Source organism: Mastigoproctus giganteus, chromosome 3 (assembly GCF_048544385.1).
Source record: "Mastigoproctus giganteus isolate SK-2022 chromosome 3, ASM4854438v1, whole genome shotgun sequence".
In the NCBI taxonomy this organism is placed as follows: Eukaryota; Metazoa; Arthropoda; class Arachnida; order Uropygi; family Thelyphonidae; genus Mastigoproctus; species Mastigoproctus giganteus.
The window spans coordinates 174,223,700-174,251,341 of NC_143577.1; the positions used below are offsets into that span (position 1 = coordinate 174,223,700).

Below are 27,642 nucleotides of genomic sequence, written 5' to 3' on the forward strand. Positions count from 1 at the left end.
TTCACGTGCCTATTTGAATGTTATACATTTTATAGAACCCGGAATAAGTCACAGAAAACCCTACTGTACCGCTTGAGATCGGCACACTACTGCCCTGATTGAGGAGAAACTTTAGAAATTCTTCCTGTCTTCTTTAAACGAGTGGTAGACGGCGATGTATCGTGCCAACCAAATTCCGACAGAGGATTTATAATGAACTGCTATAAAGATTAAGAGAAAATGCCTTAAACTTGGAGAAAAGTGATGCCGTTCGTTATTTTAACTCAATCCATTGGGATACCAAGTAGATATTCAAAATTCGAGTATAGTCAGAACAGCTTGTATCACTGTTATTCGCAAATGAACTCCGAAGATCATTTGATGCAACTTCAAGTTTTTTTCTTCCAGCTTCCAAACCCCCAGTTCATCTACTGCACTAAAATATATATAAACCTTTTGTGCTTAAATACCATAACGTATATTATGGACTTCACCGGTACCTCATAATTTGGTATGAGAGCGACTTTTTTCACTTGTTATACCTCAAGTACTTAGAAATAAATATCTTTTACAATGCTATTAGCACTTACCAGCTTTATAAAGCATCTAAATGATTTTCTGCATGCAAATCAATGAGAGGATCAGCGCTAATCGTGTGTCTTTTTCTGGGGAAGGGATTCACTGGATTTCACACAAGTTCCACCACCAACGCCTCCCCTCTCTCTCTCTCTCTCGTGATAACATTTAATAAAGTGGCCATCTTGTACATGCATGCTCTAGTTACCTAAACTGTTAACCTCACTTCCGTTTCATTTTCTGAGACGTATAATAACAAATGTCTTTGTTTCTTACAGAATTTGGAAGCTGGAGTTGATGTAGAAGGGAGCGAAACGATAACCCCTTTCCGCAACTGCTACCACTTGTACCTCTGCCACCTGCTCATAATGCACTGGTAAGTTCATTAAAGTGACAACAGCTTCTGCGCAACGAACTGCATCTAAGCAGGATCTATTATTATTTAAATAGCGTAGTAAAGGCAGAGAACTTCTGTAATTTAGCTCAGATTCCTACACCTTAATTAAGGTTAGTGAACTGTCCAGAGACACTAACGGGAACAGTGAAATCTATCCCTTCTGAATGCTTCACAGAAACTTCATGTGGTGCAAATTAGAGTTCTCCTTCTAATCGATATTACCCAAAGACTGGATCTTCTTTTCTCAATGAGTTCGTCGACAGAATTTGCAGCTTCTCTCATACTTTTAAAAGCCTAGCCAAAAACGGAATGTAATTAACTTCAAATTATTTCTATGGGGTTTAAGAAAGTTTTGAACAAAATCAAACTTCCTCAGACTTCTTGCATCGCTAATGGCTTTATCTCATACAAGAATTATTTTAGATCAGACTGTTTTAAAGCTTATTTAGTCCGAACTCAATGATTACCATTGTCCCAAGGATTATGACCGTTATGAAAACATGAATATGAATATTGACACATGAATAATGTGTCAATCCTTAGTTTCTCTACAGATATTGTCCACTTTTAAAAGCATTATTGCCGTATTAAACAAACCAGTTTTCGTAGCGTACTAGAATTTATTCATTGTGATGGTCTCTTCAGAAGAGCCATATCTACCTGTTTTAAACCAGTTAATTTTTCAATACCACACTGGTTCTTATATTCGATATGCTAAAGCAGTTATTTCCCAGAACGGGGCCCTTATAAAATAAGACCCCATAAGGTTCTTTCTTCAGTTTCTTGGCAAAAAGAAGGGAATTTTCTTTGTATTGAAAAAGGAAAAAATATATGTTCCTTATATTCCTCTTTCAAACATTAAATAAGGACGTTCACCAATCATGGCTTCAAGAGATTTTTGAGTTGTAAAGCTTCAGACAATCTGATCTGATCTTCACACAACACGAAATCATCGTACATTACTTTTAGTTTTGCCTGACATCCTCGAATCCTTATAATTATTGTCAGTCAAGAATTGCTTCATCCTGTATCCTTGGTGTTTATATTAGAACACTATCGTACTAAAGTAAAAAGAGCCATTAGAAGAACAACATAGCTGATTAAGATTGGTTTGGTGAAGGCGAGAAAGTTCCAGATATTGAGAAAATGTAAGATAAATTGGAATTTATGCGTCTTCTATTTAGGATCGTTATACCAATAAGAATCGCAACCTTGTTTCGGGAGCTTAGTTTTTGGTCTCTTAGAGTGCATCAGTCTCAAAGTCACCAGAAGACAATGCGAGGCTATCATTGTGGTTTCCCCTTTCAAGAATTTCAAGATCATTTGAGAGACTCATTTTAAAAGTTGACTCCATATTTTTGTTCAAGTCGTAAACTCTATGTCAATATGAAATTTTTAACTCTGGAATTAAAATCAGTGTATATAATTACAAGAGAACTAATCCGATCTTTAGAGGGTAAGGTGGAGTTACTGGGCTTATGATTGACAATTGAGCAGTCAATCACTGTTTGTGATGTCACTTGCGCTTTTCTGGACATCCTGATCACCGAGAGGAGTGGATGCACGTGACCAAGGAACTGGCAGAGCTTCAGGAACGTAATACTATTAGCAAAGATGATATTCTTGCATATATATTGGTAGTCGGCTACATAATGAATAAATAACATTGAACAACAAATTTTGGATCATATCTTGTTAAGGGCATGAAAGTAAATTTACTTTATAGATTTTGGAGTGATAAACATAGAAATAGTGCTTAAAATGGCAGATTAGCTCTTGTTTTCGAAAAAAAGTATTTTTTTATTAATATATGAAAGTAAGATGTAGCTACGAACATACCTCTATCAAACACGGGACCTTTTCACCTTTCGCTTGTATTCAGCTTCGGGAGCATCCCGTTTCACCATCCAACAATAATCGGCTAACATTTGGATCTGCCAGATGTAACGTGACTTCTTCACATACGTAACAGAAGTCATCCGGACTATTCACACAATTACGGGGCATATTAATCTTACATCACACAAATACTGCGCAAAAAGTAGGAATCTCACAGAAGATAACCGTTAACTGAAAACAAATCGCCCAGCACCTAGCCATATTAGGATTACTGCAACAGAGTCGAAGACGCATTTGAGACGACAGCAACTTATCACGTGATGTAGAGTGAAGCAACAGCCTACAGTGAAGCGAAGATCGTGTGGTACTGAAATTGTGGTGTTGCCGAGAGCCGTAGTTGATAATGTAGAGTAACTCGCTAATATGAAACCCCAACTGTAATTCGAAAAGAAGAGCCAATCGACAAATTTTAATGCGATTTTCGTGTTCAGAAGCATAAAATTAGTCAAGATTTGGTGTTTTCGTAACATTTTACATGTTGACCAGTGTAATGTCATTGTATTTTACACTACTGAAAAAAAACAAAAAAACTCCAAAATTTTATTTAAAGCTGTTTTAAAACCTCCTAATAAAATTAAAAATCAATCACAAAACCTTTAAAAAGTAACGTGAAGAAAGAGTAATAAAATATGCCTGTTTATTAAAAATTATAAAACACGTCTGTGGTTTTTTAATGTAAAAAAAGCGTAATGGACGCATTCTACTTTAAAATCAAAGTTTCTCTATTCTAAGAAACTTGAATATGTCCTAATTAAGTTGAATTAAATTCATTTAAATTTAGTTTCAGTTCACTTAACTATCTTTTAAATCTAGGTACGCCCGTCTGGTGGCCAACCATCCAGGAGTGGTGATGCTAGTAGTATTTTTTGCAGCTGTATTGTGCGCTGTAGTGTCTCTGATTACGCACCACCTGCCTACTTTCGCTGATCCCTTACTGGTAAGTATTTTTCGCCCTCTTCAGACAGATAGTGGAAGGAGGAGGAAGGTAGAGTTACAACAAAAACAGAACCGACTTAGGTGATGAGTGATAAAACAGTTACTTTACCGTATTTACATAATTAAGCTTGCGGAGTCGAGCCCACCACTGATTATCTCTTCATCCATTGACTACTACTTGAACTGCTTTGGTCCTTCATAGTCTGCAAAGTTAGTTTGAGAAACGATATTCAATTCGCTGTCTGAATATTAGATTTTTCGCTACGAGCTTTGTTTTTGCAAGCAGAATCTTAATCATTGTTTTGACGAATTGCTCATGCATTACACGATGTTGTATAAGTGAGCGACTCCTCAAAGAAGCTTGGAACAGTACTCGATCAATACAAAGAAGAGAGAAAATAGGCTTAAATTTTTTGCTATATGAAATACGGTTTACTTAAATGGTACAGAATAATCAAATTGTGATTTAAATTTGTTAACATAAGTAAAATTGCAGATACTGGATTGATAAAAATTTTACAGAGCAAACTCAAATTGAAATCGTCCTGACGTGCCTGCACGAACGTTATCATCCAGAATAGTTACTTAAGCTCAATTTCCCTTAATATTACGCAGATGTATACATCGAAATGGGGACTACATATCTGAACCATTATGATTTAATGTATTTCATTTGCCTTCCTCTTTGGAAAAAAAAATCTGTTCGAAGGCCCATCGATAATGTAAGAAACTTGTACAATATGAAATGATTGTTTTGAATTTGACCTTGAAAAGACCTAACAACCTACAAGTATTTGTCTTCAAACACAATCGGTCTTGTGGCCTTTCGCGTTGCCCCTAAAAGACAAGATCTGTGGAACGTTCATCTCTGGAGTGTGCTTTTTTTTTTTGCGACTCTTGCGCAACTTTTTCTTTTCTTTTAATCTTTGTAAATCACCCAGGGAGCATAATTATATATTCGTTTTATTTTGATTTAGCATTAGATTGAATATATATAACCAGATCCAGTCGTTTGTCACCAAACTTGTACTCGAGAATCCTAATAAAGGACAATTTAATACTAAATTCAATAATGATGATTGTAAAAGAATTTTAAATTATGAACAACCATATTGGAAAGCATAATTCAAGATAAGTACACTCAAAAATTCAGTACTTTTCTAACCCCCAAGATTTGCTTGTTTGTTCTGTCGAAAAGCTACTTGATGTTCCCATCTGTTATCGAATAAACACTTCAACACACCATTGCTAAATTTAAACAAAATAATAATAAATGAAGTACAGAAAGGCTCTTTTGTTTAAAGAAAGATGGGGTTTTCGGCCAAAATCCGACATTTAGATGCAAAGAAACTAAAAATAATTTCAAGAAAGAACCACCAATGCGACCATCAATCAATGTTTTGATATAAACTGTTGCTAATCATGCGGTAAGTTCTATATCCCATCCGAAACAATCTGTAGCGGATAAGATTTATCCTGATATACTCGTACATGGAACAAGAAAACAGTGTCAACAGAAACCTGAGGTACACCGGTCAGTACGTAGATTACAAAACATCCAGTCCTGCAGGAGAACAGCTGGAGTCAATCAGAAAAAAAATATCCTATTACAATGATTAAATAGGGCAGAAAAGAAATTAAGAGAACCAGATGTGAACTCTCAACTTGCAATTTTCTTAATCCGCAGTACAGTATTGTAGAACATATTCTATTTTATTCCAGTGGATCTGTACATGGGGTCCGTATACGTATAACGGAAAATTCTTAGTGGTTCCCCTACAGACTTGAAAACAACCCTATGTTAAAGTTAATTGCGAAATTTTATGTAACTTTAATTCCATTTTAAAAGAAATCTGCATAATTTGAATATATTTGCGTGGACAAGGAACATTTGAATCCATTAGGCATGTATCAGCAAACATCTGAACATTCAATGACTAAAACTTTTGTGCAGGAGTTACTTGAGTCCAGAGGAAGTATCTCTTGAATAAAAAAAAAATATCTATTGTTTCCATATACTCATTGGATAAAAACTTAATCATACGCCTGTAGATTTGACATAATTATCCTTATATATATCCGTGTACATACCTAACAATAACAAAACAGTTGGGCAACTTTTATTCGTAATGTACCTTCTGATGTGAGCACGACTGTCATTTTTCCTCTTTTAATAGGGTTTCGAACCGAGAGGCACGATTTTAGCTCAACGGGACACAGCTTGGCATAATCTGCAGCAAAGCACAGGACCTCAAGGCCCATTAGTGATGACCCTATCAAACAGCCTCGATTTGCCTGACAACAAAATGGATAATGGAAGCAACAGAGAAGAAGCGATTCCACCACAGTTTCAACCGGGTGAGGAGGAGGACGTCGAAGCGAATGAAACGGTAGATTCTCAAGATGACGAACGTCCTAATGCTTGGATGGTCTTGGAGTCTGATGACCACGTCTATCAGGATTACGGTAGTGTTTCCAGCATGAAAAATTCCTTTCGAAATAGTCAGAAACCACACGTAGCAAACAGTTTTTTCTGCAATGATCCAGGTAAGTGTAGAATAGATCTTAGGACTGATAAAAATTTCGTTGGGAGTTTTTGGAGAATCTGATTGTAAATGATTTCTTTGCTATATAGATTTAATGAATATGAATCATTAAATCTATTGATTTTATTTCTTTAGCCCCTGAGTTATCCTTTTTTCTGCTCTGTTATACAACTTTAACTGGGAGCATGTCTGATGTTAATAAATAAATAATCGTAGATACGGAAAAGACGGATGGCAATATCTAATAATTGAAAAAAATATTAGTTCAAGTAATTTGTTAATTTTAAGTTGGCTTCTAAGAGCCAAGTTTTCTTAACGCAAGATAAGAAAATTGTATTCATGCAGAGAAGAGACTGTATTTAGCAATACTTCACTTTTGCTACAAGTATAAAAGGCTTTGGATGTAGAACTGATAGCAGAAAAACCGAATTGGGGAAAATCATGAAAATGTTTCATTTTTAGGAATATTATTGTTATTGAACCGAGCGATTACAAAAGTTTCAAGAATAAATGCCCCCATATTTTAAAATTTATTGAAATTGATGTCTCAGCGTATTGAAAACACGGTACCACTATCACACAAATCTTCTAACAAATCAGAGACCTCTCTGAACCCTAAACATTTTTTATGTTCTCTTCTATACGTAATAGTTCATGAAGAATTTATTTTTTATCATTTTTCTGTCCATATGAGCGATCATTTTTCTCTCCATATTCGGAACAGTGTTTTTGAATTATTGAATACAATGTCACAACTTCAGTTTTTTTTTTTTTTTATTACGGTTACTACGCTCCACACTTTTCATAAAGCTGGAAATTCGCAATAAGTATTTATAAAATCCCTCATAACTGATTTTTGTCTTTCAGTGCCTATGCTTCAGAGGACGCCCCACAGCCACTGCAATCAGCTGTATTCCAACTGAAAGAATTTGTGCAGGCGTCACAGATAAAGTGAAGAAAAGTGCGTAGGATGCATATAAATATTCAGGTGATACAGATGCCTACAGTACATATAAACTAGTCTCTAATAAAGTCATAAAGAAGGTTAGGGAAGCTAAGGCATATTATGAGAAGTCTCTGGAAAAAAACTAGTTATGCACTAGGAGGGGGATAAATCATATTGGTCCACTAGATAAGAATGGATTAACTGTTGATATCTCTGACGAATGGATTAGGTATTTTGCATCTACATTCATTAGGAATTTTTTTAGGGATGGGTTGCCATCAGAGAGTCAAATTCCAGCGAGGAGAAATTGTTGAAGCTAAAGGAAAAAAGGTACCTGGGTTGATTTAGATCTATCCAGTTATATTAAAGAAGGCAGAAAAAGAGGTAAAACTTTATCCTTGATTAGGAGAGCATATCATTGGGTCCTTGAGGTTATCACTGACATTCTCTCAGATATGCCAGACAAGCTGTACTTGCTACCTGGGAGTCCAAAACGCTGATGGAACTGATATTCGGGTGACAATCAAGTAAAGTGGACCCAATTTCGGCGAGGTCCGGACGGTCTGTGACAGCGAAATCCTCTCCTTGCACCTTCACTGTGGTGGGAGTGTTAGTAATTCTGGGTATAACCTTCATGCACAAGTACATAGTGGGTGACCACCCAAGTGTGAACCAACGTGAGCAGGGGTCGAGGTGTGGCGCCCACACCACATGGAGGAATGCCGCTCCTCTGTGTTACCAAGCAGTACTAGGTGGTAGATGAATCTCATCAACCGGTACAATATCACCACTTTGTTTATTGGAGGCTTGAAGTGGTGGAACCCATGTTTAGTCTCTAGAGCTAAGTTCCGGTCAACCCTTTCCCATCTCTTCCATAATGCAGTATGATTGATGACTTTTGAGGTTATGATGAACATCGTGGCGAGATCCAATATTCCCTACATTTCAAGGGTACAGCTCTAAAACGGTGTTCGCAGGCCGGTCGCTAGTTAGTACACCGGACCGAACCTATTGGTAACTCTCTAGGAGGCTTCCGGATCAACTAGTGTATAATCTTGCTACCTCTACTCTGCCAGATAGTGACTGGAGGGAGTCCGAGTAGTGTGTATGCGGGGGGCATTGTCGAGGCCACGTTATGTCAAGAATCTGGGTATATTCTTACCATGTGTACGCCATATCCAAAAATTTCATTACTTCATACAGCATGTCTCACCCACTTTTTCTCACTATTGAATACACCATGAATTGTCAAACTAATAGAGCAAGCTTATCTGCGAAAAGATCTAAACCTCCCAAGGACTTCCTAATTCATTTCACAAATATACGTGGTCTCAATTCTAATCTCAACGATGTCCATTTCCACTTGCAGTCTGCCAAACCCCATTTACATTTTCTGACAGAATCTCAGTTATCGGTTGTTTCAACTACTGCTCATCTCAGTTGCCCAAATTATTCACGGTATGATTCCTTTCGCCTCAAATGTGGTACTTGTGCGTATGTCCGTTCTGCTATTCCCTGTCAAAGACTTGTTAATTTGGAATCTCCTCTTAACGATCTTCTCTGGCTTAAAATCTGTCTACCACATTCTGTCAAATTCACTTGTTGCCCCTACCGTTCTCCCAACTCCGCTAATCACTTGGAGCTCTTTGACTTCCTCTCTTTGCAACTTTCCTAACAGTGAGGTAATTTTCCTTGGTGATTTTAATGTTCATAACTCCAGCTGGTTTCCGTTTTCTAGTCACACCGACCCAGCTGGTCGAGATGCTGAGGCTTTTGCAATTACTAATGATCTTGCACAGATTGTTCATTTACCAACATTTATCTACGGACAATCCTAACCATACAGCCAACACGCTTGATCTTCTAAGTACACGGTCGAAATGAGAGGTCCTTTAGGCACCTCAGATCACAACTTGGTGATTGTCTCTTCTCCAATGGAGCCTTTATCTCATGGCTATTCCCAACCTCGTATTGTTTGGCATTACAAGAATGCAAAATGGGATGACCTGCGAGATTTCTTTTCTTCTTTTCCTTGGTCGGATTACTGTTTCAAAACTTCTAATGTCAACGTTTGCTCAGATCGTGTCAGTGAAATTATTCTTGCAGGAATGGAATCCTTTATCCCACACTCCGCTTTAAAATCTCGTCCTTTATCTAAACCTTGGTTTTCCAATAAACGTGATAAGGCTATTCAAGAGAAGAACGTTGTATATCGTAATTGGCTAGTTTCTAATTCTTCAATTTTATTTTCTGCCTACACCAAAGCTCGCAACAATTGTAAAGCAGTTATTAATCAGTCCAAACAAGAGTTTGAACAGGCTGAGTAGAAAACTTGCTTCTTGCACTAATGGTAGCCGAGCAGTCTGGTCTCTTGCCAAAGCTATTGGCCGCATCTTTTGCCCATCTCTCTGCTCCCACCTCTGTCCAAACCAGATGGTTCTGTTGTCACTTCAGCCAAGGACAAAGCTGACCTGCTAGCATCCCATTTTTCTTCCAACTCATGGAAGAAATGCCTCCTGTGGTCTTCCCTCAAACGGATGTCAGAAGGATTTTGACGAATCTTAATGCTAAGAAAGCTCCACGTCCCGATGGTATTTCTCCACTTGTTCTCAAAACCTGTGCTCCTGAACTTACTCCTGCTCTTTGCCACCTTTTTTCACTTTCTTATTCCAAAGGTGTTTTTCCTTCTGCTTGGAAATTTGCTCATATCCAGTCAGTTCCTAAAAAGGGTGACAAATCCCTTCCATCCAATTATCGTCCCATTGCAATTACTTCTACTCTTTCTAAAGTAATGGAGAAATCAATTAACCGCCAACTCTTAAACTACCTAGAAATCTTCCGTCTGATCAACGATCACCAGTATGGATTCTGTCAGTGTCGATCCACTGGAGATATTCTGGCTTATGTTACCCATTTATGGACTAATTCAATGGAAAGGTTCGGTGAAACACAAGTAGGCTTTTGATCGTGTTTGGCATAAAGGTCTTCTAAACAAGCTTCCATCTTATGGTTTGCCAACTGTTTTTAGCAATTGGTTATCCAGTTTTCTCTCTGATCGCTCACTGAGGGTGATGGTAGATGGCTCTCTGTCTTCTAACTTCCCCACTAATTCCGGTGTCCCCCAAGGTTCAGTTCTTTCCCCCCCCCCCTCTTTTCCTCTTATATATCAATGACCTTCTTCCATTGACTGGAAATCCTATCCATAGTTTTGCCGATGATAGCACATTGCATTCAACTTTCCATTGTGAGAAACCTTGTCCTTCTCAATCAGCTTCAACTTCTCGAAAGTTTGCTACCGATCTTCAGGTAATTCTCTAGTGGGGCAAAGACAACTTAGTTGATTTCAACCCTTCTAAAACTCAGTCTTGTCTTATATCTCGCAAAAAGGATTCTTCTACTCCTATGCTTATCTTTAGTGACACTCCGATTTCTAGGCAAAATGATATATCTCTTTTGGGGATTACCCTGACTTCTAATCTCTCTTGGCACAAGCACATTACAAATATTGCTTCCTCTGCATCTAAAAAACTTGGTTTTCTCTTTCGCTCTCGGCGTTACTTTTCTCCCAAACAGCTGCTCACTCTGTATAAATCGCAAATCCGCCCTGCCATAGAATATTGTTCCCACATCTGGGGTGGTGCCTCCAAAACCTCTCTCAGGCTTCTTGATTCCGTTCAGAAGAGGGTAGTTAGGTTAATTAATGATTCATTTCTAACACAGTCTCTGCACTCGCTGTCTCATAGACGCACTGTTTCTGCTGCATGCCTCTTCTACAGATACTTCCATGGGTACTGTTCTTCTGAATAGGCTTCTATAATTCCCGCTCTCTCTCTCTCTCAAAACAGTACGAACACGTTCTGCCAACATCCATTTACTGTCTAACTTCAAACTCACAGAACCAACTTTTCATCTTCCTGGTTTATTCATTCAACTGCCGTTTTCTGGAACAACCTTCCTTCCTACATAATTCCTGAAAATTACTGTGTACAGAAGATCAAGTCCAATGTCAACAAATATCTTCTTTCGTCTTCCCAACATCCAACCCAAGCACTATAGGTTCTAATACCTCTAGTTTTTGGGTCTACATAAAAAAAAAATCTTTGCATTCAGTGGAGATCCTTATGGACTGCAAATGTTCAATGTGGCATTAAGGAAATGTTTCTACTATGGATAAAGAGTGGTTATCAATGGGCACTGCTCTTCTTGGACTAAAGCTATTAGCTGAATACCCTCATGGTTCAGTTTCACATAGGGATCAGCAATCCCAGATCAACATACTTGCTGTATGGTACCACACTCAGGGAGGTGGAGAATGAAAGACCTGGGAAATAATTATGCAGTCAGGCTACCAGGACAGCTCATGAGCTTTTGTCAGATATACAAGAATTTTGCAACCGGAATAAAGAGATTTATTATTCCTTTGTATAAGGCAATGGTTAGGACACATCTTGGGTACTACATACAGGTCTGGAAGCAGCATTTTAGGAAGGATGTGAATGTGTTGGAATGGGAGCAGAAAAGAGCAACAAGACTGGTTAGCGGAGAAAAAGGGTGATCTTACTAGGAAAGACTTAAATTTTGCAAATTGCAGCGTCTGCAGACTAGGCACGCCTGCGAAGTGATCTGATTGAGATGTTTAAGGTCTTAAATAAGCTCAGTGTTAATGGAACTCTTCCACCTGCTCAGACTACGCGTATGAGGGAACATAAATTCAAATTGAGAAAGGATGGTTGCATGTCAGATGTGTGGAAATTTGCCTTCAGCCAGAGGGCGGTTGATTGTTGGAACAAACTCCTATCTGGTGTTGTTGGAAGTGGGTAGTTAGAATAAATTCAAGGAAAAACTAGATAAATTTTATTACGGGGAATGTACAGATTGAAATTGGAACTTTTTTGCCTCATGATGTGTAAGCTTGCTTTCTTGCATCATTTGCCAGTACAGTACTAATACTACTAATAATAATAATAATTTTGTTTGTGCAAACAAAAACGAACTGTTCCAGTTTTTTTTTTTATTCTAACGTTTATGTAAACAGACTATGCTTTTGATTACTATGCAAGGTGAACTGGAACAAATTATCTGTACATATAAGACACACTTTAGGCTGCATTATACTTCACATTTAGTGTTTATTTGAACTTGCCCATTGTCGTAATCTTTCGTCCTCTGTAGGCTTAGTCCAGGGACCCAAGTGTCTCTTCTCATATTTCAGTTTATTCTCTGTAGGCATCATTCTTCGCTTAACTTTTCTTTCTTAATTGATTCTAGTACTTATTGCTGTCAGCACACCAAGCACCTAAACCATTGCGTAACGAAAGATGCCCGGTTCAGTAAAGCGCAAAATTATTAATAATTTAAAGGCCTTGGGAATGCTGTGGTTGTTGAAGACATCATGCTTGTTGCTTAGACACCAAACTTGACGATATGGCGAAAGATTAATCGATATTTGCCAAACGGCAAGAATAATAGTAGCATCGAAGATAAACAGATGTGAATCCCCCAATGATAATCAGAGGGCGCTCTACAGCAACTGGAATCGGTCATAATTCTTTTCAGCTCCAGTGAAAGTTACTGAATTTTTGTTGTTTTTCATTCACTTTGGATATAAATTTTATTTCATCTCGCTGATTACGTAGCTGGGCTTATTATTTAAATCAGACAAGTGTCTTAGAAGCGTATTTGTTTGAATTAACAGCTGTTCCTGGCACCGAAACCCAGCTTTGTGGATAAAGATTTCTTTATATAATTATAGATAATATATTTAACTGAATATAAACAGTACTGTAAATATTATGATCTCACATAGATTGGCTTATTTTTGTATTTATTTAAACATTTATGCAGCGTTTGTTATCGGCAATTTTGGACGAAATATGTCAAGTAACAATTTATATCTGTGAATTAGCCTTTTTTTCTTGCATTCGTTGTGCACTGCCGAACTTTCGCTGGCTGATGGAGAATCATTGTGCGAAATGTCAGGAATGCGACGAACTGAATTCAAAATTTGATGTACTGTTAGATTGTGATTGATTCTATGAGAAAGCGATTTTATGACCTAGAGCAATCTGGGGGGTTCGTCGAAGATTCAACTCTCTTTTATTTCTGGTGTCGTTCTTCCGAAACGGGTCCCAGAAATTGATCAATTGGTATAGAATGCTTTAGTTCCGCAGGCGGTAGTCTTAACTGGGGCTCATTTGTAAAGAAGACAGATGACCAGAACCAGAGTACGTCTATCTGGTGCAAAAACTGACGATGTAACAAACAAATTATCAACTCGTAATGGGACTAATGGGTGCGTGGAAATACATGTGGCAGCAAATGAATTGGTTGCGAAATGTAAGGCCATGTTGAAAAAGTGTCGCGAGATGGACAAAATGCGCCTGCAATTCTATCCAGATATGACTGGAAGAATTTCAAGAGCTAATCCACAAGAATTTCACATGAAATCCGTGGATTAGCTCTCTAACGATTATGAGGGAGGGTGTCAACACAACATGGGCGATCTTGGTTGGTAGACGGAATTTATTTTGTAAAGATATAGTGTTCGTTTAAACAAAGAGGATACAAGATTTTTTGCTACCATTGAGAGAGATAAGGAGGAGCAGGGGAGTGCTGGCCTCAACAAGAACTGCCTGGAAGTGGCAAGGATCAGATTAAGGTAGTGCACATGCTGGATTCAGTATGGTGTGAAATGGCTTGGAGTAAAGTGTAGATAATATTTGGGATTCGTTACAGGCCAAATGACCTGATGTTATGACAAAAACAGCAACAACAAAAAAACTCTTCAGATGGATTGAGTGTGGTAATAAATACTATTGCCTCATTATGGGAAGCTTCAACCTACCTGTTATAGACTAATAGTTAGTAAATAGTTAGACCACAAATACACTATCTGGACGAACTGATGACTTGTTTACTTATCCTGCCATATCCGAGAGTGTACAAGGCACTCGAACATCTTAGATCTATTTCTCACTAAGGAGTCTAACAGTATCAAAAATTTGATGGTAGGAGGGGGAGAACCAATAGCAGGCAGCAACAGCAAACATAATAACGTGAAATTCGTTGTATCTGAAGAAACTTATACGGTCAAAGTTAAAGGTGAGACCTTCGATTTCAAGGGCGAGTCTATAACAGAATGGGATATGTCTTGGGCTCGATTAGACTACTGTAAGTTTTCGGATACAAATAGGCTGTGGGAAATATTCAAAATAGTTATCCTCGAAGACACAAATGTATTCACACCGGTGGTCAAGTCCTGTAAAATGCCAAAATGGATGAAAGTTGCGGTTAAGAGTTTAACTGGGCAAATCAAACCAACACGGGACAATTAGAATGACGTGATTCCAATTAGTATTAGCATTTTAAGAGAATGTATAACAAAACCACTAATGTGGTAAAATAGGCGAAAGCTAATTACGAGAAAGCACTATAAAATAGAGCTAAGAATGAGGATAAGTAGTTCTTCTCATGTGTGAATACAAGAAAGAAGAGAGTAAATTAAGTATGCCCCCTAATCGGTTATAGTTGAAGGTGCATACTTGGCCCAGCAGAAATGGCAGATGAGTTGAACAGATACTTCTCAATATCATTTACAGTTGAAATCAATCTCGAATCTCTGGGGATAAATAGTGAGGAGTCAGATTGCTGTAAAATAAATGGTATAATGATTTCAGGGTAGCGTTTGTTATAAATCTGTGTTACACAGCGCACTATCAGAAGCAAGGAAGAAATCCCCCCCCCCCTCCCGCTCCACAAAGGTGGACTAAAGAGTTGGGTAACTATAAGCCAGTAAGTGACTGGTGTGGTGGATCAAGAGTCTATGGTTAAGGATGCGAATCAGGACATTCGCGGCACAATATTATATTCAGGTCTTCAGACCGACCCCCTAAAAAAAAGCGTAACTTCTGGAGTGGAGTTCAAAAGAGGGCGACCAGATTAGTGATGAGTGCAAATCGGTATGAAGACTGGCTTAAACTGCAAAGTTGACAACTAAACATCTAATGCGAGATCTGATTCGGGCGTATAACGTACTAAAGGGGTAGAGTAAAATGAAAGAGGAAGGTCTGTTCTTCCTCGCAGGCAAGACAGGATCCAGAGGATACTTAAATACAAAATCTCAGGGAATAACAGAAGACTGGATCTCATAAAGTTAACCGCAGTCAGCGGTTTGTTGGAATATGTCACCTTCTAATGCGGCAGAGTTAGTGAGTCTGCCTAAATTCAAAGCGGAATTCTGTGTTTACTTTGTGGGATATGAATATTCTGTTTTATTTTGGTTATTTTTCGCTGATGCAGAAAAGGTCCGCTTCTTTGCATCATTTGGCCTTTTTAATACTGTTCTATTTCTGAACGCCTATAGATTCTATAGTAGGCTATGAACGTTTTGTTTTATTTTCAAAAACATTCCAGTTTATTTTTTGAAAGGGGCTCGTTAGTGGCCTCTTTTCATGTTTATGCTCTGTATTGATATTGCAGAATGTCCTTCTTTTCTATCTCTATCTCTGTGGAAGAAGAGTTTGAACACATGTCGTAATCAAAAGAATATAATCTTTGTATGACGAACTTGCAAAATACTTTGGAAATTGCAGTAGTCAGACCATTGTTTTCTTTGTTGGAGTGAATGGAACTATAGCATTCAGTTGGCTCTTATAGAAAAATGCGAATATAAAACTAATAAACGGTCATAATTCTCGGATTAAGAACATGTATGACTCCAAAAAAGTATGTTGCTTTCGTTTTCAGTTTTGAGAAATTGTCTGTGACTACATTAAATCTACAGACATTTTATTTTGCAAGACCCGGATCCCTTAGTAGCATCTGGAGTGAGGTTTTTAGCATTTTATATCGCAGATCTCTCATAATTTTAATGCGTGTGCTTATGATTTTATCAGAGTCTGCTGCTGCTGCTACTTTATCTCGCATTTTCATAAACTACTTCATGATTTAAATGAAGGAAGCAATCTTCTCGATATTAAACAATTCAAATTATTTCAGACAGTTGTTGGGGAAAGCAACGAAAGCACAAAAACTACGCAGTCGACAACCAACCTAATTTTATTGAAAAGTGGCAATAAAAATGGATTTCTTCAGCTTCGTATCATTATGAATCACTATTACAGTACATTTGTATACTTGTTAGATTTCTATGTTTAAAAATGGAATTTTTTTCATGCATTTTTATGATTAAAATCATTTGTAGGAGGCAATTATGTCTGCCTACACAACAACTTCCTAAATAGAATTTTAATGCTCTTCACATCAAATCTTTACATTAATTTTTGATTATTTATTCGAAAAGTATACAGTATTATAAGTCCTTATATGCTCTTAAAAGTGAATGTTAACGACATCTTAAAATTATAATCGTTAAAAATAAAATGTACATTTTAGTATATGAAGGGTGCATACTTTAGGATGTTCAGAGTTTTCTGAGCTCCGAAAGATACGTGTTTGTTCATATAGCCAAAAAGAGACATCTCTTTCAGAACTCGTGTTTTCGTAGTAGATAGGCGCCTTATTTGTTTCAGAATAAATGAGCTATGTATTTATTCCTTTGCACAACCTTAGCAAGAACTCGCTCTTAATTCAAACGTAAGTTATGCACGGCATTACATATTTTTTATTTAAAAACAAATCCTTTATCTTTTAATGTTTCTTATAAATTGGATTTTGAAACAGCAAGACACTATGAAACTGCATAAATTACCTGTTGCCACCGTGATTTATTCATAAAAACCAATCCATCGTAAGTTGTACTTCGCTATATATGTAATTTAATATTATTAGTTTCTTAATGAACTTTCATTGGAAACATTTCTTCTAGCAAAGAAAAATGCTTTTAATTCTTGTTATCATGACAGAATCATTGTAATAAAAGTATTATCTTTATTAAAACGTTATCAGTGTTAGCACGTTGCTGTTTTTAAGACGACCAACATTAAATTAAGCAACAGCCATGTTTTTCTTCCCAAAAAATTGTAATGATTAATCATTTTTCATGAGCCATACAAAATCATAGCTGAGAACATTTGAACAGCGTTCAAATGTTCTCAGATTCATTCCGAATGCTGACTAATACTACGAAAGCCATGCCCTATCTCACTGATTATGAATTTCAAAATTTTTGGTAGAATTTAGTTTGTAGCGTGTTTTTTTTATTTGTTTATTTATTATACTAGGCGGTTCCTTTCAACCTTTGACAACTCCACCATCCATTTATCATACAGATTAAAATTTGAAATATTATAAAAAAATGCAGGAATGAAGTATAACATGCAAATAATATCGTGCTGAAACAGTTTTTTTGTGTGTGAGGACGTCTTCGAGCCAGACTGTGCTGGCCTCGCCGTATGTTTTTGAAAATATTGTATCTGCAAAGCCGACAGTGTAGTGGTGTTGAGAGCTACTTTGGTTGTGCGAGTGATCAGCTGGGTCATCATCGTAATCCTAAAATCACCAATTGGTTTCAAATCCAAATTTTCATCAAATGTCCAGCCACGATGCCCAAATGGGATCCCTTGACCCAATCTGCGCAGTAGGAGACTTGCATCACATTCCTGTTTCAGTCATATCAGAAAATCAAAAGAATCGGCATATATCATAATCATCGTCACAACAGCATGTAATGCCTTCGTGATACAGCACAAGGAACCGAACAGGACTTAATTATCATCCATCTTGTCGTTGAGCTTGCTTAATGCAATACATTCTAGTACAACAAACGTAACTCCTTCCTCAGGACAGAAAGGACAAAATTTGTTGCAGAACGGGACAAATTATAGCATATGTCAGATTCAGACCTCTGTTATCATTATCTTCATTAATCATCATTATCAATCTTTACTATACTGGTGAATAACCCAGATAATAGCGTTTCGTGTGGGAAAAGGCTAATTCAGCGCAAAACAGGAAATCCAATCATACAATACATATTAACAGTTTCATGGCCTTAGTCTCATTGGCGCGGATTTTAAGTGGTTTTATTTAACTAACAATTTTCAGTTATCCTGCTAATTAATCTGCATCATCCTCAAGAGACTGGAATGAATCATTGGCAAGTGATCAGTCTCGAACCCAATAAGGTTGGGACCTTGCCCTATGCAGAAAGGAGAGCATCGTATCAGTTATAACTCGAGCTGCTAGTGGCGCAAATGTTTAACAAGGTCACTGGTCTGAGTCCTGTTTACCATATCCACTGGAGAGCCCATCTACATCGCTCTTTCGCTTCTATCGAGCGAGAGAGAGAGAGATGGGCTCTCCAGTGGATAGGGTAAGTGGAACGCAGACCAGCGATCATTCATTCTGAGTCTCGCTTTTATTCATATTGTCTATTCGTTTGTAAAAGTGAGAGTTCACGTTGTGATTTGCATGTTTAAATCTCTGAAATAACGCTCGGGAAAAATGCCTCGATTGAAGAAGACTAGAAATTTCCCAAGTCAGTAAAATCGAACCAAAACCTCTACAAACGAGTGACGGAAAGCGGTGTACCTTGCCACGGAAGGCTGTGCGTGGGCAAATTATTTACACTCGCAAGGAGGAAATTACGGTCAATGGTACCTTTTAAGCATCGCACAGTGGATTCAAGGATCTCTTACATTCGCCATTTGTCGTTCAGCTAACCTCCATAAAAATAATGAAGAAGCGCACAACTATTGATGGTAATACCACTTCAGAACAGCACATCACCACCACAGTTAACAATTATATCTTATAGTAGAGAGATAACACCGAGTCTCCGATCCCACATATACTCCATCTGGAATGTGGAGGCTACAAGCTGAATCGAGAACCGAGGCTTTTTAAACTAGCATAACATGCAAATCAACTTGGAAACCCAAAATAATTAAATGGAGCAACCAACGGGGTTGAAAAATCCTAAATTCCATCAAACATGTGTTGTACAGAGATGAGTTCCATTTCATTCAAAGGACAGCTTTAAAAGATATGGTTTCCAACTCCGAAAAGAAATGAATAATTTTATGTTTCCAATTTTTTTCCCTAAAATGCGATGAGTAATATGAAAAAATAAACATTTATTAGTTCCGATGTATTTAGGGAAGATTTCGATTAAACCAAATAAAACGCTCAGCATCTGTATTTTAAGGTTAGTTGTAATATCTTTCATGTTACGCGATTAGCTTAAGAAATTCAAACTATTTGTGGAAAACATATCGAAAAAGGGCAGCGATACCTCTTATTACAAATAAATTTGTGTTACAGCCTCAGCAGAATGGCAACTATTGCCAATTACTTGTAGAGATGGGAGAAAGCTCTATTCTTATTTTAGCTAAAGCCCTTAAAAAAATAGGATGAAAATCTCATAGTGCAATTATGTTATTTTCAGAGCTGCAGTGATTGCGAGTTGAACTTCGTTGTGAGATTGGTTCGCCCAAGGCAATTTAAAAGAATTCTGAAGAAAAGAAATTACAATAACAGAGCGAGGTATTTGGGACCTAACTAATTCCGCTGCGCTTTAATGTAATTCATCTTCAGCCTTTTCCAACGAAAGGAAATTTCGTTCTCGTCGCTGTCTCATAGAGCGAGAAGGTTATTCCCCTCTCCGCTTTTATAGTAATATTTCTTTTCATTACGTCAGTATGTTGTTCACTTTTCTATCTCAGTAAACGAATCGAAATTTTAAACGATAGTTTGGACAAAAAAATAACAGTTTAAGAATCTTCTTGCAATCCACCAAGTGCATTACAAAACCGCTTTAGACTTACTCAGAGGAAGAGCTATTTCCTAAACGGAGAAAGAACTAATAAAGAGTAAATTAATCGTCTAATATTGAATTACTTTTCTCTGGAGTTACTTGAATGATTGGATTTGTGCTGGTGATATTCTGATCAGGAGTACATTACCCATCTTCCAGAATAAAAAACCACGAAGTATAAAATAACAAGAAACACTCTGTAATCAATGTACTTTAAAACCATAACAGAATACTTATGTATTCTGACGTCACCATTCCATTATTCCGTTTACTTTCTTTCGAATCTGATTCGGTTGCACAATTTCCCAACACCAAGTTTACAAATGTCATTTTGATTTTACAACTTGCGCTTGTGACATCATCATAGCTACTGTTTCAAATGCCTGATATCTCGGCACAGTCTAAATACTGCCATCGTCTCGTATAGATTTTTAAAAAGGACATTTGGGTAATGGGCCAATTTCCAAGTCTGGCAACATCTGCCATTATCGAACAGCAGACACCTACCGTTGACGGGTATCCTATTTCTCATTCAGATCTCGTGTGTAAAAAAAGAAATATTTATTTCACAGGGCCTTTTTAAACAAAAAAAAGTGTCTCCAAACATCTGCTTCAGTTTTTGGTGATTGGAGGACTTTCTTTCTGGTCGCTTGATCTGTTAGAAGACAATGAAATGTGAAAATGTTGAGGGCTATTGGATCGGTTTAACGAGACTGGAGAATTTTGTTATACAAAGCGTAATATATAACGAAAATAAAAAAAGAAATAATAATAAACTGCATTCATTGTAGGAAATTGCGGCATTTTTGTAATTATTAATCATTTACAAAATGCGAGGAATGATTCCTTTAAACAGAAATGTCCATACTGAATCAACACACGTGCATAAATTACGTTAGCATAAAATCTAAAGTAAAACACGTACCACCACGATAAAAACAAAATTATTATACGAGGGAAAACCGGAAAAGTAAAAATCTAATGTTTTATTTTCAAAAGTTAGATACAAAAAAGAAATTATGTAGCGTGTTTCCTCAAACATAACTGGCAAAGACATTCAAACATTTATACAAAAAACTGGTGAGATTTTTGAAACCCTGTTGACAGTATTTGTCATGACACTGTGCGCCGGTGATGTAATCTTATATTGATGCTGTTTACTTCATGATTACAATTAGGGTGAGGAAAGAGGCGGAAGACTGAAAGTATTAAATCAGAACTTATACGGAAGGGTAGTGTTCCATTCACTCTGTTCAAAACCAATTTGTTGTCATTTCCGCAGTGCATTGACATGTAATATGACTCCAGGAAGTTGGTTTTTTTTCCTTCTTACGGCATTTCTCAATGCCTATTGAGTTACAGGGTTTGTGCGGCCATGTTCTGCGAAATTGATCAAGAATTTATTTTACTGTTTTAATGGTTAAATGTTTTATTTCTGGTAGTGGGAGATAATGTCTTAAAAGGTAAAGAAAACAATGAAAAATTTACATTACCACGTAATTAACTTGCACAGTAAAATAAACAAATAAAATTTCAGGAGAGAAGTGTACCGGGACTTATCTCCAGTAACATAACACTGAAACTTTTTCAAAATTTCACCCCATTCTCACACATTAGATTTTGTTTTTTCGGGAGATGTTAAAAAGCCGTTTTCTTACAACATTTAGCCATAATGCTAATAATAAACTGATGATTTATCTCACTTCTTTTGATGTCTGTACGATTGGCCATTTCTAATATATGACTGCAGAGTCATGTGTAAATGGAAATCAATCAAATTAGTTTCATCTAATTTGGCACGTTTTTATATAACATCTAGTTATAAATTATAACACTGGCCACATTCTTTACGATTTTTCTCCTCAATTTAGTAATTATATTAGGTTTAATTATTAGTAATTATACCAAAAAATTCTAATCCAGTAGCTGATCTCGCGCTACTGCTTTACAACGTTGGAATTATTTTCAAGTCTAGAAAAGAGTGTCCTCCCTCTTCAAAATTTCGTTGTCGCCGAACAGATAATGAATTTCAAAAGGAACTTGAAAAGTAGTAAAAGTAACTACTTGGTTAGAGATCTTTACCTCTGCGTTGATAGTATTTTTGTATAATTACAAAACCCTTTCGTCGTTTTATTCAACTATAAATTTAATTCTCATATCTGTTTTTGTTTTTTAACTGAATGATATTCGGTTCCTGAATATTTAGTTGGCATCTTAGTTTTAAAATTACAAAGAAGCATTCAGTTAGCCACGCTTTAAGCCTGTCAACCAATAAAAATATTCTTCGCTATTCTTATATCCGTAAAGGACAATCGATTAATTGCTCTTATAGTGAACCAACAGACCAAGGAAGAATCTAAGCTTCCTACAAAGAATCCTAGACTGTTATAAACCACTAAATCTCGTGAATTGCTTTCATCTATTGTTTTTTTCGTGACCATATCATATAGACCTTTTACCACTTCAGTGATTACACACATTTTAAATTCTAGATTTTTGTGCTACAAGTGGTACAAGACTAAATACTTTGCATAGCCAGATAAAAATTATAATAAATAGCTGTTCTTTTTAAAGCGAATCATTAATTGCGAAGTTTACATTAGTTCCTGTTATCTCATATTATTTAAAAAATTCAAATAAAAATTATAGAGTTTACTCTATCATCAATATATTTTTTACAATAACTGTTGCGTAATGCAGCAAACCACTCATTTTAGACTGATTACAATTTACACCGTGTTAAAAAGAAATTCAGGGAATATTCATTCGCTTTCACAATTCGTGATGGTATCCTCCAAACAATAACTTAAATACTGGAAGTATTCAGGCAGTCTTTCTTAAATGATTTTCAATTAAACAGAATAACTTTTCCATCAGTATTTTTTTGTGTTTAGTTCAATTTACTATGTAATTTGTACTAAGGGACTTAAAATTCCGTTATTAATAAAATATTCGAACAATAAAATTCTTTTCTTGTAAACTTGTGCACCCGAGCTCCAATGGACCCATAATGAAATGGTGTATAGAATGAATAACAGAATGGACATAATTAAAATTCGGAGTACCGCATGACTCATTTGCTGTTTAATAATGCATATACTTTTTATTTACAATGAGTCAGAAGGTATAACTGTAAATAGCATACAAATTACTTATTTTGATCAGTCTCAAACACAACTAAATCAAATGTTGCTAAATGGAATTCATAATAAAAAAATTAGTACAGAAGTATATTCATAAATACGTATTTATTACTGATTGAATTTGTAATAACGCTAACGTTACTGTAAATGCCAGCCTAAACAACACAGAATAAAAATTGGAAGAGCACTGAAATCCAATGAATTTCATTGTATCTTAAGAGGGAGAAAAAGCAATTCGTTTTCTAAGCGGGTTCGAGATGTTGTCACATAACTTTGCAGGATTGTTGAGTTAATTGTACTTGACTTTTTTGTAATTATTAATTAGAAATCGGTAAGCGAAGAATTTTTCTTATTATTTACGTGGTGAAATAGTTTAACTTGAATTTCATTTTCTCTTGCGTTTCCTTTCGCAGAATAAATTTAAGTGGGCTATCCTTTGCAAGTGCAACAATAGTATAATCGCACCACTCACCTGAGAAACGTAATTCATCCATCCATACTCCTGTTAAAGAACATTACCCTCTGATTTTAACGACAGACAGGAAGACCATTAGTTCCAGCTGAGTTCAGTAATGGTAGATTACTTATTGCGTGAATAACGTTCTGAACTGAATGAAATTATGAAAACAAACTTTGATCTGTAAAGATAAACCTTTTTTAATTATTTATTTTATTTTACAAACTTAGCTTGATCGTTATTAAATCCATTGAATCTCTGCGGTCTGTTTTATCTGCATTCTAAAAGTCAGTTTTTTTAAATTTAAAACTGTTTACATCTGAGCTCCATCGTCCTTAAATGTACAGGTAAATAACAAAAGGGTTGCAACGTAGCTATACCCTAATTTTCTGAAAACTAATTAGTGGTAATTATTGTGGAACCAAATGCATTCTGACAAAGTAGAGAAAAATAATTGTTAGCTTACTTTCCTCCTTAGAACCAGCGACATTGCGTGTTTGTTTCAGTGCTAATCTTGTGCCTTGCCCCATAGGCTTCTTTGGAAGAGGTTTGGAGATTGAGTGAAAATGGTTGTCCAAAAATATGAGAATTTTTTAAGAAAAGCGATACAACTCAAAATATACATAAATACGCAGCACACTCAAAATCGATATTAATTTCCTCATGCGCTTAGCCAATATGCTGCCCTTACGACTTTGTACCTTCTAATACGTCGATTACCTCTGTTGGGTTTAATTTGAATTTCGCAAGAGTGAAAAGTTAAAAATCACATACTTGGCTAGCTTCGACTAATCGTGTGTATTTAATGTAGATGGTTTTGTATACACGAATGTGAAATATGATGGACAGTAACACCAATTAAAACTATAATCATTAAATTTATGCCGTCCTTCGCAGACAAACGCTGAATAAGGGAGAGGATAAATCTCCCGAAGCTTTTGCAACTAAATGTATAGTTTTAGGTTGGCATTATATGTAAATTAACTGTGATATTCTCTATTCTTCCTAATTACAGAGTACTTTTTCTGCAAAATGAATGAGAAATACTGCTTTTCATGCAATACGGATATATTCATACCATGATACAGCATGTTATATGCCGAAGGGCAAAACCGATTTATTTTGGCCAAGTATACGAATAGAATTTGAATTGCGAGTTGGTTTAATGGTTTTATTTACAGACATATAAGTTAGTGCAAATGCGTTTTTCTTACGCTTACTCATTTATACCTGAAATAAGTAACGCTTCCCCAATAGAGAAGACTATTCTTAGTCTCGGTAGAGACCACCAAGACGGCCGTTTCAAGGCTATTTGGCCCTCCTTCATTTGTAGGTACACTGATGGTGTATAACAACTAACAATCCAGTTGTTTCTCCCAGAAGCTCGGGTTTTTCATCCAGCAAACAGAAACTCGACATTAGAACACGCAATACAGATAATATACATGGAGCAACATGCCTTAGTTGCCGATGCTCCTAAAACCCAATACAGTTGTGAAATGAAGTCCACAATATGAGAAATGTAAAACGGTGTTTAGTAGTTTAATACTTAATAAAGGTTTAGGGCAAAAGCGTCAGATTACTGCGGGAAACTTTACAAACATACGAGTTAGTGTAAACGCATCATGTCTGTACTCAGTAAATTAACAGAAGTTATTATAGGGGCTCGTTTCATGGTTTTTAGCACTGAGCTATTTAGTAACTCATCTGAAACCGCAAAAAAAAAAGTTGTTTCAATTCGCTTCAGTTTATAATCTGCTTGATGGTTTATCTTTCTAATGGACTTAGGTCACAATCTAATGGTGAACAAACGACACCCATGTGGGTAATCCAAATTATGATGGGCATATGAGAGAAAAAAAAAAAAACATCAGACAGAAGGAATATGGAGTAGAAATATCAGTTATCATTTGTGAGTGTTTACCTGTTTTGACTGAGGAAACCCATTAATTTAAATCAGAGTAATCAACAGTTCAAATTCGGATACTAAACGTTACCTTGCTATATAAAACACTCTTTTTGTTTCTGTTTCCTAAGAATAATTACAGAAAGCGGGCTGAGTATCATTGCTGTGTGGTTCTGTTTCTGTCCTCCAGAAACATGGTGGTGATACTTTGCCAGCTGTAACCACCAGATTAGGGAAATTCTCTTTTGCTTTTGTTGGTATCCACGCTACTAACTTTCTTCTATCGATCCTGTTTGCTGAATCATTTAATTAAGTATTAATCGTCCTCATTTAGTGCTAAATGAATATTTTATTATCTGCACGTGTGAATTTTTGTTCATTTGAATGCGCGTGACGTTCACGATGATTGTACATGTTTTTAAACTTGATTATTCCAGTACGTAATGTATTTGAATTAACTACTTTCATAATTAATAATTGTCCAAAGTAATAACAATTGTTTTCTCTTAAATTGAGTTTTAGCATAGAGAATTAATTTTTCTTTTCTTTTTTTTTTTTTTCAATCTGTTTTGGAAATTTTCAACTTTACTTAGTTATTCGTCATGATTGGAGTAACAGAGTGGTAGATAAATGTTAAATTATAATTAAAATAAATAAATAAACATTTGGAAATTGATGATAGCGCGGAAAAAATTTTAATTAATATAAAAGATACTGAAATCAGTTTTTACCATTTATCTTTCATAACTTATTTATAAACCGATGAACGCAATTACTTTTAGCGTTGATCCTTTGTTGGTGTGCTCAAACTGCTAAAATCCGTGCACACAAAGAGGCAAGGTAACATATCTTGTATGAACTGGTAGACTGAGGTTAATCTTCACTTCATTTTTCATAGGATTTTAGCGGTTTAGCATGCCTTGCTAATAAACAAAAATTATAGCTACCACAATAAAAGAAATTAAAAGTATAGGGAAACAGACTCTAGCAAATAAGAAATCGTATATGAAAATTTTCAAATAAATTAGTAGTTTTTAAAAAGCATTTATAGCTAGTTGTTTTAGTTAAAACGCTACTGCCTTTGATGTTAAGGACACATCTTCCTTTACAGGTCGCCAGTACGCACGTGTAATCTATCAGTCTACCAAAAGTGATAATTTATTCACTCTTCGTTCTCTCAAATCCCTGTGTCAGATCGAAGACCAAAAACTTCGCAACTCTCCTCATTTTCCACGCCTTTGCCAGCAGACCTCCCATCATACGTGCTGTCGAAGTTGGTCGCTAAGTAACTACGTGGCGCTTCTAAAAAACAAGAGTTCGTGCCACGACATCACAGAGCAGGACGTTTCCTCAACGCTGGAACTCTTAAAGACCTGCGCCCCTTTTTACCACCACCTGAAACTCACCCACGACTGTACAACGGATCCCGTCCTCTGCCGGGGAGTCTCAAAAAAGTGTATAAAGTTCAACGCCGTATACAACATCTTGCACTTCCTGACAGATGCCAAATTTCTCAGCCCCCAGTCTCTCCTAGAAGGTGAAGCTCCTAAAGTATCTTACACAAGCGTCTTCCTACCTGTGGTGCAAGGTGCTGACACGCTCGGCTACTTCGAAGACTTACAAAGGATGGATTTGTCGGATGGCATCACCGAGATCGTGGCTATGAAGCTTGGACTGAAATACACTCTGTTCAAACAGTGCATCAACCACGACACCGTGTATATAACTCTAGCGGGAGCATTGATCTTCGTGTTCATCTGGATGTACACCACTTCCTTCTTCGTGACGTTTATGACTCTGCTTGCTGTAGGCTGTTCTGTGAACGTTGCCTACTTCATGTACACCGTGATATATCAAGTTCCCTTCTTTCCCTTTATGAACATCCTCACTCTTCTCATCATTATAGGTAAGTAACTCTACTTGAAATTAATCGAATTTGATAGTATTTAACTGTTTATATCATTCCTGCTACACTTTCTTATTTCGGTTCGTGACTTCCAAAAAATATATTAATTTCGTTCAAAATCCTTTACACTCTGCACAAAATCTCTCCATTAAATCAATTTATATTCTAACCGAACCAAAAGATATTTTGGTGGTGCGTTCGTGCACATTTTTATTTATTTTTTTTTGTTTGGATTT

General features: G+C 36.4%; 1 protein-coding gene across 1 annotated transcript in view; it reads left to right on the forward strand.

Moving 5' to 3' along the window:
- Positions 1–836: 836 nt before the first annotated feature.
- LOC150088421 (protein dispatched homolog 1-like) overlaps positions 837–27,642 on the forward strand; it is a 57,631-nt gene continuing 30,825 nt past the window's right edge. The window contains exons 1-4 of the mRNA XM_090370769.1: positions 837–931; positions 3,665–3,788; positions 5,965–6,334; positions 26,612–27,406. Coding sequence (XP_090226895.1) covers positions 924–931; positions 3,665–3,788; positions 5,965–6,334; positions 26,612–27,406 — 1,297 coding nt within the window. The 5' untranslated portion in view covers positions 837–923. The remainder of the gene's footprint in view (positions 932–3,664; positions 3,789–5,964; positions 6,335–26,611; positions 27,407–27,642) is intronic.